This window comes from Cavia porcellus, unplaced genomic scaffold (assembly GCF_034190915.1).
Source record: "Cavia porcellus strain 051 isolate PalLab524CR breed Dunkin Hartley unplaced genomic scaffold, mCavPor4.1 scaffold_12, whole genome shotgun sequence".
In the NCBI taxonomy this organism is placed as follows: domain Eukaryota; kingdom Metazoa; phylum Chordata; class Mammalia; order Rodentia; family Caviidae; genus Cavia; species Cavia porcellus.
The window spans coordinates 11,984,299-12,006,879 of record NW_026947495.1 but is presented as its reverse complement, the minus strand read 5'-3'; the positions used below and the strand labels follow the sequence as shown (position 1 = coordinate 12,006,879).

Below are 22,581 nucleotides of genomic sequence, written 5' to 3'. Positions count from 1 at the left end.
AGGAGCTTCTTCTGGGTTCCTAATGTGAACATTGATTGTGATGAATTTTCATCTCAGGATTCCTTTTATAGTGTGCCAGGTTTTGGGAAATGGTACAGTTAACGTTTAGGAATAACTTTTTGATTTAACTTTTAAAATTATTCCTTGATTTCTTCCGTGCCCCATTGGTTTCTGAGGAGTGTTATAAATTCCATTTTCCATACTTTATCCTGTCTTGCTTTCTTTTCTACTTTCATTGCACAGCGGCCTGTTGGTCTACATTAGATTACTTTTGATTCTTTTATATTTACTTATGCAGTTGTTCTGGATGATCCTGTGATCTATTTTGGAGAAAAGATGTGTGTTGTAGACATTCTTTATAAATATTAAGTTCCTATGTTTAAGGATATGATTTGAGTCTGATATTTCTTAATCAATTTTTTATGTAGTTGATATATTGTTACAAAAGTAAGGTGTTATGATCACTCACTATGATTGTGGTAGTATTAATTTGGTCTTTTATGTTCATTTGTGTTTGTTTTATAAAGATAAGTGCTCGAATACTTGATGCATATTTTTAAGTGTTATTTCTTCTTGTTAGATTGTTCCCTTAACTAGTATGTAGTGACCTTCTTTTTCCCTTTAAATTAGTTTTAGCTCCAAGTTTATCATGTTTGAGATTAAGATTACTACCCTTAATTGTTTTGGGGACTGGCATTTAAAATATTTTTCATATTTTGATTTTTAATCTTTATTGTATTGTACATCAGAGGAATTTCTTGAATTCAGTAGACTTTTCAATTCTATTTTGTAATTGTTTGCCAACCTGTGTCCTTTAATTAGAGAGATGAGATCATTAACATTGAGATGTGCTGATTATTTAATATCACTGTACTCTTTCTTTTTTAAAGACTCCTTTTTCTTTTCCTGTCATTTTTTGTTATAGTTTATCCATTGATTTTGCTTAGTATTTTTATTTCATCTTGGTTTTTATCTTTATTAGCTTCATTCTTTTCTGTCTAGGATATTTTGAGTATTTTCTGGAGTCCTCATTTAGTATTCATATATTTCTTGGAATGTTCTTTACTTGAAATGTCCTAATTTCTCTATTTATTTAGGAGAAAAGCCTAGATGGGTATGTTAACTTGAGTTGCAATTCATTTGTTCTTAGGGCTTGACATACAATACTCTAAGCTTTTCTTTGTTAGAAGCATCTTAGATCTGTGTTGAGATGACTGCTATAATTTTAATACATCCCCTTATATGTGATTTTTGTTTCTCTCTGACTGCTTTTAAAATTGTGAGTTTCTTTGGTTGGATATCCGTCAATTTCGCCTTGGTGAACTTCATTTGTCATCATAATTGCTTGGTGTTTTAGAGGACTTGCTTATTTGTACGTTGAACTTCTATGTCGTATTTTGGAAATTTTGGGTTCTGATTTCTGTAAACACTAATAATTCCATCTGTTTTATCTTTTCTCTGACTTTGCTCTAGCTTTTCTGTAACTTCAATTACCATTAGATCAGGCTTCCTAGTGTCATTAATACCTACCTGCTCAATAATTTTTTTCTTTTCTCTTTTTATTTTTTTTTTTTTTTCTTTTTGTGCCTGGAATTGAACTCATGACTTCACACTTGCCAGACAAATGCTGTGCCACTGAACTATATCCCCAAGCCTTTCTCTTTTCTTCCTTGTTCTCTTGGTTTTTGTGGCTTCATTGAATACTTCAGAATTTTTTTATTTTGTTTTTAATTTCAGACTGTCTTCGCATTGATCATCTCTACAAATTATGAATTCTATAGACTTTTTTCTGGTATTTCTGTCTGGTTTAATGGATTCTATATCTTTGGTAAGTTTGTCTTTCATGCTTTGAACAATTTTCATCAGCACTTCATACCATGGCTCTTCTGTTTCCCATTGATTTTATCATGTAGTATCTTGCTGGATTTTATCGTATGTGGTAGTATAAACAAAAATTGTTATAGGCAAAGAGACAATATAGAAACCATTGTTCATTTTTCTGTTAGCTGGTTCTAAATTACAATGCTTTCATCCACTTGAATGGTGTTACACTGTCTTGATATGTTTGAGGCTATAGCATGTGAAGTTATATTCAAATATTTCAAGGAAAAAGACACTATGGTAACTACTATTAAGTCGAGTTATTTGGTGGTGAAGCACTAGGTTGCTGAAACTGTCATGCTTTAACCTTATTGTTATGTTGTTATGCCCCCTTTTATCTCAACCTCTCCCTCATTCATTAAAAAGTTATTTAATTTTTTAAATTTCTTTTTTAAACTAAGGGGAAAAATCAAAACAACTAGCAGCTTATATTATAGTAACTTTCTTGATTTCCTATTAACTTGAAGTCCTATAATACCTCCATTATCTTGTTTTGACTTATTAGACTCTTCTGCTCTGTATGAAAGTATCAAGTATCAGAGTATAGGCAACTACTTTGAAGACAATAAGATTCACTATGATGCCCATTCTGGTTTGACGATTATCCTCTTTTGAGGTTCTGTAAGATTTACAGTGTTTAGGTTTTATTGGTCTTGTTCTCTATGGTTTTGTTCAACTTTATAATACCTAATGAGATAGACAGTTCTTAAGGAAGCAAGAGGCATTATGGTAACCACTGTTGATAACCTTGTACTCTGTTTTTACATCATGTGCTATGTCTATTCTTGGTTTTGACTGACAGCTTTGTTTTATCATGCTCAATTTTATTCTCTTACAAAAAAAAGTAATAAGATCTAAGGGAGCAATAAAACCCAAAATGTGTAAATTTTGTTGTAATAAAGAGAGGGAGAAATAAATAAATAAATTTTATTTATTTCTCTGAATTCGTATTGAGAATTTTGAGTGATAATTCTGTAAACATTGGCCTCATTTTTTCTTTGAAGTCATTTAGTCTCTTCATCTCTTCTTTAAGCTTTTCTTAGAGTTCCAATACCTGTTATATTTTGTCCTCTCCATTTGAGCCTTGTGCTCTTTCTTAGGAGAGTTGAGATAACTTGGGGGTGTGATGTTGCCTCGTTTTCTCATAACCTGTGTGTGTATCCATTTTTATTGTTTTTGACCCTCAAACAAGATGGGTATTGCAGAGAGAAAAGCTATTTTTCAGCCACTACTATGTTATCTTGGCTATAGTAGCAACAACAGTGGTATCAAATATCAACTAGATATTGAAAAACCTTAGGTGCATGTATGAACAGCCCTTTGTAAGAAAAAAAAAAGACTGTTATTTTAATGAAGATAATTAGGCTACTCATATCTTGATACATAGTACCTCAGACCACTCATTTCTGCTGGATATAGGCAGCAGAGTCAGTAATCAACCACAGACTAAATACCTTCTTCAGGTCCAGAATTTTGATAATTGCACCCTCAAACCTGGCCCCCCCACAGAATGCAGACCTGTGATCTTGATCTGATGGGGTGATAGGGTTATCCCATGAGATCTCTGTTTAGCTCTTTCCCTCTCCAAGCTTATCTCCCAAGCCTGTCCCTCACCCAGTTACTGCAGCTGAGTAAGACTTCAGTCCTGAAACAATACTTGGGCATTGTTTTCTTCCTCCGTCAGGTTGGTCTGTTGGTTGTTACTTCTGTTATGTGCCATAGACACTCCAGGAGTAGGTGTGATGGCAGCTGGAGACAGAATCGTGACCTGGGCCAGTCTAGTGTCTTCAAATTATGAAACACAGTCTTATGCAAAAAATTAGCCCAAGAAGAATAAAAATTAGGGATACAGAAGAAGGAGAAATAGTGGGACATAGCTTTCTTATCTTCTTTGGAATTTTTGAGATGATTAAGAACATCAAATGCACAGTAACAGGATGTATATGGGACTGTTATGGTTTGAGTCTGGATGTCCCCCCAGAATCTCATGCAGTCATGGAGGCAGGATCCTGAGTTTGTTACTGGTTCATGATTCAATGCTTGGCCTACATACAATATAAGGGACATGAGAAGTCTTCTCTCTGTGCTACTCCCCTTTTCTTGCTTTTGCTTCTTTTACTGTCTTTGCCACCATGAACTGTTGCGCTCTGCCATGCCTCTGTGCCTTGGAGCTCACCGAGTATGGACTGAAACCTCCACAAACTGTGAACTAAATAAGCCTTTCTTTCCTTAATTTTGGACATCTGGTGTTTTATCTTAGCAACAAGAGAAAAATAACCAACACAGGTACCAAAATATAAAAGGATCAGCTTCATGGCAATAAGAACTGAGCTCACATATAAATTTGGTGACCTTCTTGTTACAAATTGAAGTTTATTTTTACTCTTATTTGTGATCTCCTATCATTATCTTTCTTTAGCTAAAACAAATGTGACCTAATGCATTCATTTTGATAACAGGATTAAATCTAAAACTAAGTAGCTCATTAATACCTAGCTATCTGTAGTGTCATCAAATAAGAATCCTTAAAAATAGTGTGAAGTAGCCTGAACGCTTTGAGTAAAGTTCAAATCTAGAAAGCAGTAATATTCTACGTGTACTATGTTTAGTTTTACCCTTTTTAAAAAATAAATTTAAAAAAAGCAGTAATACTCAAATACTGCCTTATAATTTTGTGTCACTTGTTGCGTATGATATAAATAGAATATCTGAGCTCTGATATTCAGACTGTCTGCAAAGGCCCCATGCAACTGTGTTCTAGTCAGATGGCTGGGACACACACTTTGAGAAAAATGGATTGGAAATTAGAAAACTCAATTGCTTATGTAATTAGTGGGTTATTAAGTAGCTATTTGATACATGTTATAACAATTCAAATACATTTTACTTCTCTTAAAAAATGATGGTACTTACATGACTATCTCTATGGGAGTTTTGGGGATATTTTTGTTACTTCACATATTTAAATATAAATTAATAGATAGACCATTATAGCTGGCGACATACTGCAGTTAGGAAAATTAGTAAGGCACCTGGAAATACACACTTAGTAAAGGTTTGCAGTGTTGCAGATGTGGTGTTTTGTTGTTGTTTAGTGTTGTAACATTGATTAAAGAACAATGGCTCTGAGAACCTAGGGCATCCTTTTATGTCTGTATGTTTTAGGTTTTATGTATTATAGGAAGGGTAGTATTGAGATTTGGAGCCATATGGCTTAAATTCAGTTTTTTCCTTTTTGTTTCATCTTAGTGAAATTACTAATCCTTTGTTAGTTTCCATTTCAGATGTAAAATGAGGAAGAAAATCTTCATAGAGTTTTTAAAAGGTTGACTCATCTAAACTGTGTGAATCCTGTCTAGTATGCTCATGGACTGGCATACCTATTTTATTTCAGTAACTGGAAAGCCGAAGGGGCAAGAGTATTCGTAGTGAGAATGCTTGAGAGTTTCCTCCAGTACTGTCCTTTTCTTTAAATATTAGTCATTTCTCCCTTTTACTTTAACCTGTTGCTTGACTCATATTTCAGATTTATTTTATTCTACTTACATTAAAGTTGTTGCTTAATTTTTATCTATAACATGTGAGCTTTAAGTCCCCGATTTATGAGTTCCACTCTGCTAAAATGTTTGCAAGTCGGATTAGTTTGTAAGTCTCACAGTGTGAATCTTACATACCTTTGACACAAACGTACAATGTAAAGTGTAAAATACCCAAACACACAAATACTGCAAATAAGCTATTTCTGCTTCTACAGTTACTTTAAAGTGGTATGGTAGACATGAGAGTTACCTTCATGATTTGTTTGCATTTAGGAATGTTTGCAATGTGAGGACCATTCACATCTGTGAAAGTTCACAATTCAAATGTTCATGAGTCAAGAGCTTACTTTATTCGATTTTCTAATTAGTCAAGTATCTTTCCTTTTGTACATGTTTGTGGCATTTTGTTAAATATATGAGTGAACTGCTATGTGATCATTTCATATATGGCTGTCTGTTCTGGCCCAAATTTATACAAGCACCATTCAAGGGCACAATGGATATCATCTGGGCTCAGCATGAACATGAAAAGAAACTTAGTATCTTCCATGGTGGCATAAAATACTAACAGTGACCATATAGTCATGTGTCAGTCAGTCATAGCACATTCTAAGAATTTTCCTAATAGTAAGTAGTAGCTTCATTATTGTGTATCATAGAGTATACTTTGCAAACTAAGGTGGATTCCGACTCACCAGGTGACAGCCAAGTGGTGTCTGCATGTCTGTAATCCCAACACTCAGGAGGCTGAAGCAAGAGGATTATTAAAAGTTCAAAATCAGCCTGGGCTACAAGATGAGCTCAGTCAACCTGAACTGCATAATGAAACCTTGTCTCAAAAAGAAAAAAAAAAAAAAACCTCACCAAGTGACTCAATCTTTATAGTGCCATTGTTATGTATTATATGACTAAATGTGTTCCTGTATCACATGACTATCTATGTAGAAATTAGTGATATTATAATCATATATGTGGAATGATCACAAACACAATATATGTCTACATTTTAAAAATTGTGTTACAGAACCAGCCCCGGTGGTTAATGCCTGTAATCCCAGCACTCAGGAGGCTGAGGCAGGAGGATTGCTGTTAGTTCAAGGTCAGCCTGTGCTACATAGTGAGTTTAAGGACAGCCTGAACTATGTAGTGAGTGTCTGTCTCAAAAGAAATGTGTTACAATAAAAGAACATCATTAATCCTCCTCAAAAATATTCCCTTTTGCCAAAAGATTACTACTCCCACCCTTCTTGTCAGTTTTTAAAGCAGTTCTGGAAATCCTCTTCTGTAAGTATCTTTATAAAGTCTGCTAAAAATATAGTAGACGTTACTTCTTAGAGCCTTCCAACAATGTCAAAGACAGTGATATTTATGCTTGTGTGTCTGATTTAAAATGAAGTTTGCCAGATTTCCCTGGAAATTACTTAATCTGTTTTCCTGCAAATAACTAAAATTTCAAGTTCTTTATTGCAGGGAGGAATACATTGTGTATAAATCCATTTTATTTATTTTGCATCTGCCAGTGGACTTGTAGTCCCTTTCAAGATCTAGCTATCAAGAGTTTTCCTGCTATAAAACATATCTATATCTGTATCTATATCCATATATATATACATATATATATATATATATATATATATATATATATATAGCACTATAATATGTGGTCTGCAACTCTGTCAGAAAGATACTCAGAAGAATGGCTGAATCAGATGGAATTTCTGTTTTGATCTGTGAATGTCCCAATATCTTAACATGTTCTTAGCACACTGAAGAGTAAGAAGCTCTGGGATAGTATGTGGAGGGAGTTGTCAGAATCAAGCTATACCATAGTTTTAGAGGACCTGGGACTTGAGCTCAGATTTTCCTCAATTACCCTGTGACTTTGAGTAAGTCACATAACCTTGGTCAACGTCTTTACTGTAGATCTTCAGAAAAATACCAATATTAAAAATCTGTATTATGTTCGTTCACAAAATCTTCATGCAAACAGAATCAATTAAGTTACATTGTGTCATCTACTTCTTTCTCTATCCTGGGAGGATTGCTGTGGTGTATCCTACATGGATAACTCTTGCAGTGCGTCTGTAAAAGATCCAGTCAAAGTGACTTTTGTTTTGAGAGGCAGTATCATTAATCTTTTGTGTTTCTCCCTCTCTCTTTTAGGCTCACTTAAATACACAGAAGATAACAATGAGCAGCATTATAAAAATGTTAATTCCTAATGTCACTGACTGGCTCTTAATCACACTATTAGACATATGCTCTGATTTAATGATCCTGACCAACTAGCAGTAAGAACAAGATTGACTTTGATGAATATCTGTTATTATCTTCTGATATGGATGAAGTTGTTTTTCTGTAGAGCTAAATGTTTCCTCAGACGTTATATACTATTTAGAGAAAATAATACAGAAAACACTTTTAGTGGACAGACTCTTGATTCCTTACCAATATATTGGTGGTGTGCACTTAGTTCATTCAGTGAAACATTCGGCTGCAATTACTGGTAATTACTTGGCTTTGGAACTTTGGTGACATCACTCTGTACTCGTGTATCTTTACACACAGCACTCAGCTGTGATCCTGGGAATAAAATGTGTTCGGTGTGTGCAGAAATCTTGTTAATCCAAACAGCTGCTTTCCAAAGAGACTGAGACGAGAACGCCTGGTTTTGTGGCTTTTGCTTTCATAGACGCTTTCCTCACAGCGCTGTCTGCAGCTGCCTCAGCTCAACGTCTGCTCCACGCCACTGCATCCATGAGGCCTTCCAGGGCTGCCCTACAAAGTCAGAACTTCTCGCTCTGAGCTTGTCTAGCGTTTTGGTAACCTTCATCTCACTCTGAGTTGTATTAGTCATAGTTGTGCACGTGGCCTTCTTCTAAATATTATGAGCTGCTTCAGGGCAACAAAAGTCTAGTGAGATTTATATCACTGTTCTGTCATGCCATGACCTTTATATAGCATGATCTAAGAAACCATCGAAAGCAATGACTAGATGTATAATTTATAATGCATTACTTATATTATTTCCTGAGTTATTTATTATATATGTGTATACAAGTTTTGATCTCACATCTTCCTGAGAGTGAAAGCTGTGAGGAATAGTGCCAGACCAGGCTAACAGCAGGCTATGGTTTAGTGATCTGCCGTAGGAACTGTTTCTATAAAATTCCAAGAAGAGTCTATAAGAGGATACGTGGTTGGTAAAACTGCTGTTAAAAGAAGTGAGATGAGACCATCACCCCTGGGGTAAACTTTTATGTAATCTAAAGAGAGGACCAATACCATGCTAGCAAGGAGAAAAGACAGGTGTGGGAGGGCGGGCTCCACCTCCCATTCTTGGAGCTGTATGAGAGCTCTGGTTAAGTTCCTGGAGGGAAATGGCAAAGAGGAGGTGGCAGCTGGTGAAGGTGTCAGGATGACAGTATGGATGGGAAGTTAGAAAATTAGAGTCATGAAAACAGAGTTGTTACTTTATTTCCTACATCCATGTGTCCCTCTCTGTCTTATTACTATATTTTTGTATTATGCAATGATTGCAATCATTGTGGGGATTCATCCTCATCCCCCTCTCTCCTCTCCCTCCCACACTCTTAACCTCTGAGTTCACTTTTCTGCTTGAGAGGGGTCTATCTCCCTACTTCATATTTTCTATCTTTTTTTGTTCTTTATGATTTGGTTTCTCCTCTTCTCCTATAAGAGAAATAAGTGAAGATGTAATAAAGCCTTCTCCTCTCGTCCCTCCTCCTCCTTTTCCTTCTTTTCCTCTTATTTCTCTTTCTCCTCCTCCTGCTCCTTATCTCTCTCACTCACAATTCTATCCAAAATTTGAATTCCTTCTATATTTTACAATATGTAGCTTTAAGTATATTTCTATTTTCCTTTGGCTCATATTTAAGCGCACTTTTCTGGGTTTGTAGTACATAATTTTATTAAAAATACATTTAAAGAACCTATGGTTGGGCATCTAAATGGAAACCACAGCATAGAGATAATTGTAGCAGTAGCAACAGTGATGCACAGATCTTTGGATTTTGTCCCTGCAGTGAGCAGGAGGGAAAGAACATCTTTGGGTTGAAATGAGCTGAAGGAAGTTGTCTGACACTGATGTTTATAGACAAATCTGTGGTTACTGCTCACGTGCAGTATGCTATGCTGTGTGGGTTAAATAATGGTATTGTAAATATTCTCTTTTAACTCATTTGTCAAATACTGTAGTCACTTTAAAATTCAGGGGACAATTTGTGTCCTAGGAAATAAACATGAAAATTAAGTAAAAGAAGCATTAAAATTTGGGGGTTTCCTTATTATTTTGACTTTCTTATTTTTGATTACATATATTGATTATATATATTAATGGATTCCAATGTAATATTTCCATGCAGAGATACAGCATGCACCATTCAAATCCTACTATCTTTACCCTCTATTCCTGACTCAAATATCCTTCACATCCTGTTAATTACTGTTTGGCACTGAGTTGACTTTAGTTTAGCTTCCACATTTTAGAAAGAACTTGTATACTTTTCTTTTTGTGTCTGGGTTATTTCAAATAACTTAATATGTAGCTCTAACTTATTATCCAGCTATCACACTTTGAGTGCACATCCAACAGGGAAGAAATCAGCATACAAAAGAGATACCTGCATGTCTATTTTCATTTTGGTACTATTCACAAAAGCTAAGTTTAGAGTCAACCTAGTTCCATCAACAGATGACAGCATAAAATAATATGATAAACAACACAATGGAGCATTATTTAGCCATAAAGTAAAATGAAGTCTTGTTATTTACATCAAAGAAAATGGAGCAGTGCTTCTCATGCGCAGACAGGTCAAACTTGTCAGCATCATTCCTTGAAGATTGGAGTGAGGAGATTCTGAAAAATATCCTTGCACAGAATACTAGCATTATATTCTTCTTTGGATTATTATTATGTGAATGTGTGCTAGGTCAGAGATGTTTACTAATTACATTGTCATTATTTTAGTGAATGTAAGAAATTGCCACATAAAATTTCCCTGCTTATTTTTCATAAATTAAATCCATCCATATACATTTTGCTGAAAGCCCATATGTTTTTTTCCTGAAACCAGAAAACAGTGGTACAATACCAAGTTTAACCCATTAGGTCTTGATCTGCTTCTTTTCAAATTTCAATCCTGGACTTTCAGTCATGTGGCTTTGAGGTGGCTCTTTCACCTTTCTTCCCTTCATTTTCTTTAATATTAAGTGGGGAATAATTATAACTCCCTGTCAGGGTTCAGAGGATTAAATGATGAAAGAGATGAATTCATGTGGAACATTTCAGAGCACTGTGATGGCATAGAGCATACTGGGTAATGTTCCCTGTTTTCACTGTTTCCCATGTAGGAAGTTTGACTGATCTTTGCTTTTGTGATATATAAATAGGATGCAAGTAAAAAACAGTCACACTCTATGGTGGTTTACTGGGCACACTCTAAGGCCAGTACTCTTCAGGAGTATCCTTACTAAGGGGAATGGAAGAGTTCCAGCTTAGATTTTATGCATGAAGTCACATAACAATAGATTCCAAAGCATGAAATTGTTAAATATTAATGAACCTCCACAAGTGTCTTTTCTATATCCTGTGCATTTATTTTAGGTTGGCTTAGGGTCCTTTTGCTAGATGTAGATGAAAATTGTAGCTCAGCATAGGGCAGCTCTGCTAGCAGTATGAATGACACAATATAATCCTGGGTACAGACGTTGACAAGCCCACTGCCGGCGTTCCTTCTGCTGGCTGTCACCCTGGATGAAGGCTTGTGTAGAGCACAACTGATCACTTTTACCAGGTGATAGTCTACGCCACTGTGGCCACTAGTCTTCATTGGCTGTTGGTTTCTGCAGCTGTTCAGTGATGAAGGTTGAATGTTTATTATTCTTTGGTTTGAAACAACCTCTCTGGCCACAGGATAAATATCCCAAGTAGATTTATAGGATCTTGTGTCCATTTTACAAGAAGAGAAATAATTCGTGACTCTGTTTACAAGATCACCAAAGTGAGGTCTATTTTAGCAGGCCCTGTCCTGTACCACAGTGGAGCCCCACCATGGGAGGGAGCCCTCCCTCCTAAACTAATCCACGAAGTGACTGGTGGAGCTGCTTATATAGCAGCTGCAAGCCTGTGTCCATGAGGGATATGGGTGAAAGCAGGGAATGTCCTAGAATGGTTTCTGTGAGGGTTGGGTATGTAAGTAAGGAGCCCAGATGCCTAAGTCCCTGACATGAGCACAGAGCCCTGAGAAAGCTACAATAGTGGTTTCAGGGAGGTTGCCACACTGGCAGCCTGGCTGTACTCATGTTGGGAAGGAGAGGGACAATGGCCAAGAAGGACACTTAAGGAAGTTGTCCTAGTCCATTAGAGTTATGAGGAAGAGTGAAGGGAGGTGATGTGAAGGCCATCACAGCAGCTGGCCAAACCACATCCCCCTGCGAGGGGCAAGAAGAAAAGCATAGAGAAGTCCTGATGTGTTCTCCTGAAATTCTGAAATCCCACGTTTTCTCAGGGCTCTGTTGTAAAAGTCCTCACATACAAGTCCCTGTCTCCTGGGGTTGTATATGGAAATAATGTTTCCTTGCTAAAAACTTGACCTCTGAAATCCCAGATGGATTACACGCCGAATGAGAAAATGAGAACTGGTAAAACTTCTAGGAGCAATGTATCCACCAGAAGTTGTCTACAGATTGTTTGTCCAGAACTGATGTCATTAGTAATCATGCTGGTGTTGTGCTCACAGCATTAGGGTTGAGTATGAACAAAAATAAGTACGCAGCTTGATGGTGTGAACTATTTCCTATGCTGTAGGATGAGAATCCCTAATGCTGCTGCAGGAGAAAGATGTTGCCAGATTTAGTCCCATTCTCAGACCCAAGGCCAACAGTCGTAAATGTATGCAAATGATAATCACTTTCTTTACCCTGTGTTACGAAGACTCACAGTCTGGCATGACCACTTAAACACAGTGCTGAAAGTACTGTGTGTATTAAACAACCCATCACCCCTCTCCATCTCCAGAGTACAGCTCGCCTGAATCATGACTCAGGAAGAAAGAAATTCACTTGAAGTTTTCAACAGTGATTTATTATTATTATTATTATTATTATTTGAAACCAAAGTCATGAATTTGTAGCATCATTCTGAACAAGACACTGGTTAACAAACATCTGTAATAAGATTTCTAGCTTGGAAGATAACAAAGGGATGTGGGCTATTTTAGGTAGTGGCAGTGGTAAGCAGGAGTGAGATTAGACTTTCAGCCTGTCTGCTATGTCAAGAAGCATCCCTAAAATAACTACGCTTTTCATAGAACCTTCATCATGTTCTTCTCATGACCTACAAATTTTTGAAAACTCCCAATTGTCTTTTCTTTCTTCCTTACCGCGGTGGCTTTGACAGAGGACATGATTCAGAGAAAATTAGTGCTATTTGTATGTAGGTATTGTTTTAAATAATTTGGACCTATAATAAGGTCCTGGTCGGGCAAAATTCCAACCTTATACTATCTCTGGACAACTACTGATTAATTATTTTACTTTAAAATGGTAAATCATAAGAAATATTTCTAATTAAATGTCTTTAAATTTCAAAATAATCATGCTATATACCAAACAATAAAACAAATAACAGTCGTAGAAGTGAACCCACATCTATCACCATTCAGCTTTAAAGCATAGGCCATGCCCTTGTCTATCTATACGTTCAGTATAGACATAGTCTCATTCTTTGAGTGATCATTTTAGAAATCATATTCAGAAATATTCTTAACCATAAAAGGAATGTAAATAAGACTTTAATAAACTAAGTTTTGTAAAGAAAACATTTAATAAGAAAACTCAAAACTAGTTTTCTGTTAACTATGTAAATTGTGACAGGTAGCATATTAGCTTTGTACAAGGTAAATAGGACTTTCAGGAGGGTTTTCTTGGCCCACACATTGTGGGTCTTTAAAATGGTTTACTTTTCTCCCCAAATATATAAACTTGAAATTTCATGACTTCTCTTTTTTTTTTTCAAAAAAATAAAATATCAGAAAATATCATTATCCAGCACTGATCGAATCATGCCAACAATCAGTGGGATATAGATTGGACTCTTCTGTCCTGAGCCGGCACTCTGCTCTACACCTTAGTCTTCATCTTTCTCATTGTCCAGCAGACACTGAGGACAAAGATTAGGATCATTCTGGCTGTGTTGGTGTTGTTGCCTTGAAAGCTCTGAGATAAATTTTTATATGCGTATTTGTTTTTGTTGTAGCTGTTAGTGCAAAAGCTAGTCTGATTTACTCATCTGTGATCCTTGGAACTTGGAGTTTGTGGCCCTGCCCCTGAACTGTGTCCCTGACCTATATTCAGTGACATAAATAATCCATGAGAGTACTGTTTAATTTGTGCATACATGCATGTGTGTAAATATATAGATATACGGAAAGAAATGAGTGGAGAGAGAAAAGAAGTGAAAGAGGGAGGGAGAGAAGGAGGAAATAAAAGAGCAAAGGGGATGGAGGGAAGGAAAAAAAGGAAAGAAGACAGTATTTCTTTTGAAAGAAGAGTGTTTTGAATAAATGCTTTCAAGATATTGCATCTCAGTTTGTGTGAAATCCGCTGCTATTTCAGCTTGCCCCTGTGACCTGTGAAATGTCTCGTCTTTCAGATGGAGCCCCATTTACCTGGTGGATTGGGAGAGCCAATGAAAAGCACCCTTACTGGGGAGGTTCTCTTCCTGGGGTCCAGCAGTGTGAATGTGGCCTGGAGGAGAGTTGCCTGGATATCCGACACTTCTGCAATTGTGATGCTGACAAGGATGAATGGTAATGAGAACCCCAGTCTTCCTGCAGTAGGGGAGGAAGCACACAAACTGATGCATGAAATTTCCCCCGAGAGAAGGTTGTAGATGAGAAGCTCAATATGAACTAAGTCTCCATGATGTCTGTGATTGTTTTTAATTTTGGAAGATGCCAGTTCTTCTGCCTCCAGGGCCTTTTGTGAAGTCTGTAACAGGAGGGCCTGTGGCTATCACAGCACATCCTCGTGTTCTCAGCCCACCATTTCAGCAGGATATTCTAATGCAGTAGTAAGCATTGTGACCTAGCCCATGTTTCTATAACAATGAGAGGATAGGTTTGAGAAAGAGAGACAAGAATGTATAATATATAGGTAAATTATATATTTTCATTGTTTTCCCAATGGAATTTTAGTCCCTTTACCATCAGTGAAAAGAAAGCACATTTATATTTATTGATAAGCTTAATAAATCCTCAGAGTAATCTTTGCATTCTTTTTGATTTCAGACTTTTGCATTCTAAGGTTAAAAAATCTCCAGAGGAGTGAAATAATTTTTGTCCAAATTCATATGTATTCATTTTGTAATAGATTCATAATATGAAGTTGGGTCCATCTAGAGACAGTCTCTTACATACTTCAAACCCAACTTTTCTGTAAAGTGAAGTTCATTTTAAACCCTCATGCCTATTACATCTATGTGTCCTTTGTCTTTCAGCTGTACCATTTATTTTTCACTGCCTTGATTATGAAAATATGCACAGAACATTTCTGCACATGATTTGTTTTTTATTTAAGGTTTTGGTTATGGCTAGTGCAATTTTGATTGTTCCATTATAAGTTTAAGAATTCATATGTCAAATTACTCTCAGCCCATATAAAATTTCTTTTAGTACATTTTGTTTTTCAGTGTTCTAATTGTTATTGGCAGGAACTGACCTGTAAATTTGTGGCAAAACCTCAGTTCACCAAAGAAAGTAGCAGGGCTTGAGGTCCTACAGATTCCTGAGGAATTGGGGCACAACTTCACAATACCACAGGGCTGCTTGGGCCACAAGTCAAATCACCTGGGTATCTTCTCACTCTGTGCATTTCCATCCTGCTCACTTCTTATGGATAAAAACACCTAGGTCCCAGGGCTGGGGCTATAGCTCAGTGGCACAGCACCTGCCTGGCAAGCATGGAGTCCTGAGGTCAATCCCTGGTACTCACATAATGTCGTCTTCTCACCCTGTGCACTGCACATGTGAACTTGACTGGAGGGAAACTCTACCCTTGTCATATTTGAATCCTCCACATTATGCTGCAGTATATTCTGTCACAACGTCCTGGATGTCTACTGGTCAAATATAACTTGGGTCCTGAATGAAGATCACATCTCTGTTAACATTCTATCTCTCTAGGACTATTCCTTAAGCAGTAGTTAATTGAAAGCTTAAAATTGGAGAATCTTTGGGTTTCAGAATCATTACAAAATTGTATCTATGATCTTGAGAGATATGTGTGAAAAATTTGACATAGTCGTGTCACCAGGAAAGCATATTCAAATTCTCTGTTCCCAGCAACCTAACTCACTTACGATGTATAATTGAAAAATGCAGTGGAAATTTATATAATAAAAAATATAGTGAAATACGCAGTGTCATTAGTCCAACTCCCCTTCAAGTGCAGTACACATACAATCATTCTTGCCACTTTAGCAGTTCTGGAAGTCCTCCTTCATATCTTTGCTTGAATTATCTTGGCTTCACTTCAAAGCACACACGTTCTATGACCCCTTTCTGTGGAGAAGAGGCAGAAGTCACTGTGGCAGATCCAGTGGAAGAGGACCCAGCATCATGCCTTTATGAGCCCCCTTTCCATTGGACAGCACTCATCAGCTACAGTCACCATATTTTTATCACGTCTTATGAAGATAAGAAATGAACTTCCCAAACTGCTTTAGAAAGTTGCAAGAACAATGAAATATTTTGAAGTGCATGAGGAATATTCCAAGGAAAATTAATTACAATGTGTCTTTTACCATAATAAATTTAAAACTTTAAATGTTCAATATATATTGACTATGTTTTGAATTTCTTTGGCTCAGAAATTCACGTTCAAAGTACATGGTATTAAATATTATTTAGAAATCTGTAGTTGTAATGGAAACTCCTTAAACTCCTTTGCTCACGGTGCTCAGAGCTTATTCAGGACTTTGGGTGCAAGGTAAAAATTGCAGACAAGTGGAATTGTTTTTCCTTTTTGTGTTTGTTTACTAAACATTGCTTCAGTGCCTTCCCTTTCTCAGGAAGCAAATGGCCTTGATTACTGCACTGTGAATGGCAGTGGGAGTAATGACATCATCACAAATAATCCTGTGGTAGCATCTTGTTGTGGTTGTGTCTAGATTTCCCCCAAAACCTAACACATACGTGGGGCTTTGCAGGGATGGCCGGGTCTAGGGTGTATGAACTGGGATTAGGAGCGATGCGGGCATTAAGAGTGCTCTACCCTGAGTATGGGTGGCATCACCTAAAAGGCATATAGTCTGGGTGAAATACAAAGGTAGGCTTGGTTGCTGCTGCTGTTGCTTCATTGCTCTGGTGGCTTGTGCTTGCCAAGAACTGTTTGTCTTCTGTAATGCCCCTCTGCCATACCACTCTTGTCTTGGAGACAACATCTGTGGTCTGAAACTCTAAAAACCATGAGTTAAATAAATCTTTCCTTGTTTAACGTTGAGTGTTAAGTGTTTTGTCTCAACAAAAAGAAGAATAACAAGACAGATTGTATCTGACCATATGGTTCAGGAGTCTTTGGCACTGACTTGGGGGAAGAGTTTGGAAAGGTTTGGAGGTGCTGACCAAAGAAACAGCCCAGTGATGCTTTAATCTGTCCATAATAGGAGGTTCTGATTAAAGCTCAGAAGACCAAAATGGTGATAGAAATGCATCAGAAAAAGACAAGGCTCATGAGATTTCTGCTGCAAAGAAAGATTGCATTGGTTGTTGGACTCTAGACCATGTATGCTATGCTTTAGCAGAAAGTTTGTCTGCATTTTGTTCTTGTCCAGAAACTTCCTGAGAATGAGATTAAGGGCAGAAGATTAATTAATCTGGCAGAAGAAATTTTAAAGTAGTCTAAAGTTGAGGTGGTGGCATAGCTACTGATAGGCACGTTGAGGCAAGAGAAACAAGAGCCAAAATCCCAGCAGAATGATTTAGAATATTGTGATTCTGATCCGAAAGAAAACTGGTAAAATCACAGACTGCAAAGATGGAGAAGGGGAAAACCTGATTGCTAAGAAAGAACAGAAGCAGAGAAAAGATAGCCTGAGGACATCACAAGAATAAGCAGGACTCCACCTTTGTGACCTCAACATTGTAAAAGTAAAGGCTTTGCTTTGAGAAGATAGCTCCAGGATAGTATGACCTACAATGGTGATAACCTGGAGAAGTTGTTTCTTGGGATTTTGTTCCTAGTCCTCAACAATTCAGATACTCCACCTGTCCATCTAAGAGAAAAGGAAGCCTGGCTAGTGATCCAGGCATCATATATGTGGTGTCAGTTTTAGGTTCATGCAGAATGTAAGAGTTATAGGGCCAAGAAAGTTCCCACAAAGATTTTGGAGAAGGTTAGGGAGAACAGGCAGTGTTCCCCTGAGAGGGCAGTGTGTAAAGCCGTGAGTATGAAACTGAAAGTGCAGTGTAGACTCCAGAAGGATGAACAGCCAGGAGGTTGGGCGGATCATCTGAGAAAAACTGCAGTGAGTGAGCAAAGCTGGCCAAAGAAGCCATAGGAGCTATAACCACAGGATGTGCCATAGGAGTGGAGCCACCGAAGCCCTTTGGAGTTCACATCTTGCTGTAGATTGCTTCCAATGTTGGGCATGGAATTATGGGACAATGTTTGTCATGCTGGATTTTGGTCTTGCTTTGTTCCCATTTCTTCCAATCTCCCTCTTTGTACTTTTTGGAACAGAAATGTCTATTTTATGTCGAATCATTTAACTTTCTTTGCATTTGTGCTGGGGCTCACAGATAACAATCTGCTATATTTCTCAGAAGAGACTTCAGATTTGGACATTTCAGTAATGCTGAAACTGTTAGAACTTTGACAACTTTTAGGAGATGGACTATGTGCCCTTGGCATAAAGGGATGTGCATGAGTCTTTGGGTGTGGAATGTTGTGGTTTGTATCTAGATGTTCCCTCAAGATGTACTGCATTACACAGGTGAGCTTTTTTGGAGGTGGCTGGATCTAGGGTGTAGGATGCTGGCATTAAGAGAGCCCTACTCATGATAAAGTTCAAAGATAGGCACAGTCTTCTGACTGTCAGGAGCCATTTCTTCTCTGTGGTTCCCCTCTGCCATGCCATGCCACCTTAGAACTGGCCAACAATGGACCAAAACCTATACAAATTATGGGACAAAATAAACTTTCCTCTCTTAACTTTAGGTGTCATCTATTTTGTATCAGCAATGAGAAAAAGTAAGTAAGACATTCCTCTACACCCTCTTCTCCAGAACAATACAATGAATCTGTCTTCCAGTTAGATTCTAATCTTTCTCTCCTTTGGCCTACACATTTAGTCACCACTTCTCAAACTTCAGTCTAGTGCTTTCATTTCAGAAGGGGCTGTGCTCAGGTGAACTCATCAAAACCTCCTGCTACACTTCTGGCATCAGTGCATCTTTACCAGGTCAGAGGTTACTACATATTTCATGAAGCTTTCCTTTTCCTTTAAAGCCAGATAAAAATTTCCATCATTTTCACTTTCTGGAGAAAACAACCTCTACTAGTTTATCAGATGTGTTATTAAATGTAGGTTTTGTTAAACATCCACCTTACCCAATGTTAAGAGAGTTGAGCTTTCCTTTGCAAGGTTGAACACCCATTTTGAATATCTTGGGGTGAAGTACAAGTGATCAAAAATCAAGAGGATCTCCTATCATTTTCATGAAGGATTAGATGCTGCTGTGGCTCTGATTTAATTCCTCTAGATTTCATTCATTGTCAAAGCACAACTTGTATCTTGTGATAAATAAGTCTGATGAATAATTTGTTATAGAAGCAGCTGTGCACTCTTAAGTCATGTGGCATTTACTCCCTTATTACTGATCCAATGAGTACTTGTTCTTTTCATCATAAGCATGCCCAACACAGTCTATGATATTAGAGCTCTTGTGCTGAAGGATCCCACAGCTCAGTAGAGAAGAAAATGCCAGCTAGTAGCACATGGATCAGTAGCATACTTTTAGTAACAGAGATAGGAATTTTGTACAAGGACCTGGAGTATATCTAGGTTCGGAAAGTAAGATTGTGATGAAAAGCAGCAAAGTTTTGAAGAACCGTAAGTTAGCTAATGGTATAAAAATTTATTATGCAAGAAGGGGGAAGTTGTGTGCTCACACAGAGAAAAGCAAAATAACATTAAAATCACTATTTCTCACAACCACACGTATATTTGATTGTTGCATAGTTTTTACACAGGAAGTTTAGAGATGAATGTTGGGAGGAAGGTAGAATTTGGGTAATTAAACTCTTCATATGGGAAATATAAATGAACTAGCTTTGTCTGTACAGGGATTGTGGAATACAGTATATGTTTAGACATGCAACCTGGTAGAAACCTGTAAAAATGATTCATGACTAATCTACCCACTTCTGTTATTGACTGCGAAAAGAAAAGTACAAAATCTGACACAAATTTGAAATAGTTAATCAAGCTCAATAATATTTCACCCTCAGTTTTGGTCAAAATATAGTCAAACTGCCTTTTCACATATTTAAAATTTTCATTTCAGATCAGCGAGCACCTTTATCATCACTAATTTTCTGAGCATACCTAAGAAATTTTGTAAGCTTTGCCTCTGAGTTGATCAGAAAATAATTAGTAGAGAACCTAGTGAGGAACAGTTTAGTATTATAATTCTTAGATAATACTGTCCTTTAAAATGCACAGAAGTGTTCTTTGTGTTTTATATACTATGTCGGATATTTAAATCTCAACATGCCTGAGGTTGGTTTTATTATCTTTTTCCCAGAAAAGGAGACTGAGTCTCAGAGTTGGTTAAGAGTATGGCTAATGCCTCTTGACTAAGGAGTAGAGTTGACATTCCAGATGAATTCAAGGACTCTACATCAAAGGAGCTGCTAACGGGATTTAGAATCAGGGCCAGTCATTGAAGATGTGACTGAGAGCTCTCCCATCATGGCTAAGATCACATCACCCCAACATGCGTTTTTCTTTCTGCTTGGGGAAACTCTGGCATCTCCTAAGCCTCTGGTGGTCGATAATTCTTTATTCTAACAGATCTCTGCAACTTACTATCATAAGTTTAAATGAGATCCATGAAAATGAGGAAAATAAGTGTGTGTTGGAAAACCAGGTAAAAGAGAACTCAAAACGTAGTGGCATGTGTTGCAGGGGATAGCATTCAATAAATATCACCAGAAGCACATTTTCTTCTTAGAAAGTTGTGCTTGCTTCTGAGAGTAAAAGGAAACTACCTGCATATCTGAATGCGGCATACAACTTATCCTTAGTATCTGCTGGAATCAGCATCTTACTCCCATACCAAAATTCACAGACACTCAAGATTCTCTTATAAAATGTGTACTGTTTTCATAGAATTTATACATATTGTTGAATGCACTGTAAATCATTACAAGACTACTTCTTACACCTAATAAAATTTAAATATTATGTAAATAGACATTATACTATATTATATAGGGAATAATGGCAAGTTTCTGAAAAATATCTTACTTGTTCAGTTTAACCACAAATTGTATTTATTTTTATTTTAATGTAATGCAACTAGATTATAGTAAAGAAAATATAAAAAGCATTCTTCTTACTTGCAATAATAGTTATTTCAGTATGTATTGTAATCATAAAAGAATGGTGAAAATCCTACTCAGAGTACCAGTGGTAGACAAAAAAGGTTCTCTTTTAGAATGAACAGTTAGATAAATGCACAAAACAATGAGATAAACGAAACAAACTAGCATATATGTTAAAATATTTTTGAAACAATGAAATACATAATCTGGGAAAATACTTGAACTGCTCTTTACCTCTTTACTTCCTATTTTGCTCTCTCTCTCTCTCTCTATATATATATATATATATATTTCCCTATAATATATATATATACATTGTAATATATACATATGTATTATACATATATATACATATATATGTATACACACACAGTCTACAGGGCTATATTCATACCCATGTTTATTTTATATAAGAATAATATATAAAAGCTAGATCTTGGAAATAATGTATATGTCCATCAACAGATAAATGAACAATGTGGTAAACATACATGATGGAGTACTACTCTGCAATAAAGAAAGATAAACTTGAGACATTCATAGGAAAATAGTTAAAATTGGCAAACATAATTTTAAGTGAATCAAATGAAATAAAATAGACATAGTTTTAAAATGTTTTCTATATACAGAAGGTTGAATCTTGGGAAACCAAATTTCTGACTATGGAGAACTGGCTATACTTTGGTACTAATTTCTCAAAGATTCATTTCACAGTCAAAAAACAAAACAAAACAAAATAAAAGAGAGCTTATTGAGAGAATGAGAATGAGAGAAACGAAGAAACACAACTACCCACTGTTTGCTTAGGAACTCCTCTTGTGTTTAATCTTTTGACCTAAAGGAATCCTCACAGCTAAGTCTCCTGAAGCAGCTATGGCACAAAAGGACAGATGGGAGAAAGGAAGGAAAGTCTGAGGACTGCTCCATCAGGTGGCCCTGGAGAGAGCTCAAGGAGTGTAGGGCTGTGGGCCAGGGGAAGAACAGAAAGGTGGCTGGGACCCGCTGGAGGAGACTGGGCATCATGCAAAGCGTGCTGCTGTTGCTGCTGCCGGTTGAAAGCCCTGATCAGAACCTTTTCCATCAAAGCTGCCAGTGTGCATGAAAGGGATTTTTGTTTTAATACTAGACGATTCTTCTATTTATCGCACAAGAAATAGAATTGCCAATTGTATTTGATTTTTCTGTAAGTCTATTATGCAAATTTAAAGTGATCAGACACAAAATAAGGAGACAAAGTTGATGCAGGGTTTAATTTCTGATCATCTGATAAACCAATTATAAAAAATCTCAATACTCTTTTTCTTCTTATAGAAAGGAGTGCATTGAGGGGAGCTTGTTTTTAAGTATATGAAATCATGGAGCTTCGAGCTAACTATTTAACTATTGACTAAATTTCTCTGCTGTGAACAGGCTTCCAAACAAAAAGCCACTTTTGAAGGCAAATTTATATAAAAAATAACTATTGGTTGTATTTCTCTGCTGTGGAAATGACTTCATGAATATTGCTGATGAATGACTAATGGGTAATAAA

The 22,581-nt window shown here is 36.7% G+C and overlaps 1 protein-coding gene across 3 annotated transcripts in view; it reads left to right on the top strand.

The window, feature by feature from the left end:
• Nucleotides 1-22,581, top strand: part of Cntnap5 (contactin associated protein family member 5) — a 779,115-nt gene that overhangs the window by 595,606 nt on the left and 160,928 nt on the right. For all 3 annotated transcript variants that reach the window (XM_063258867.1, XM_063258866.1, XM_063258868.1), the window contains one exon: nucleotides 14,095-14,251. In XM_063258867.1, the coding sequence (XP_063114937.1) occupies nucleotides 14,095-14,251 (157 nt within the window). The remainder of the gene's footprint in view (nucleotides 1-14,094; nucleotides 14,252-22,581) is intronic.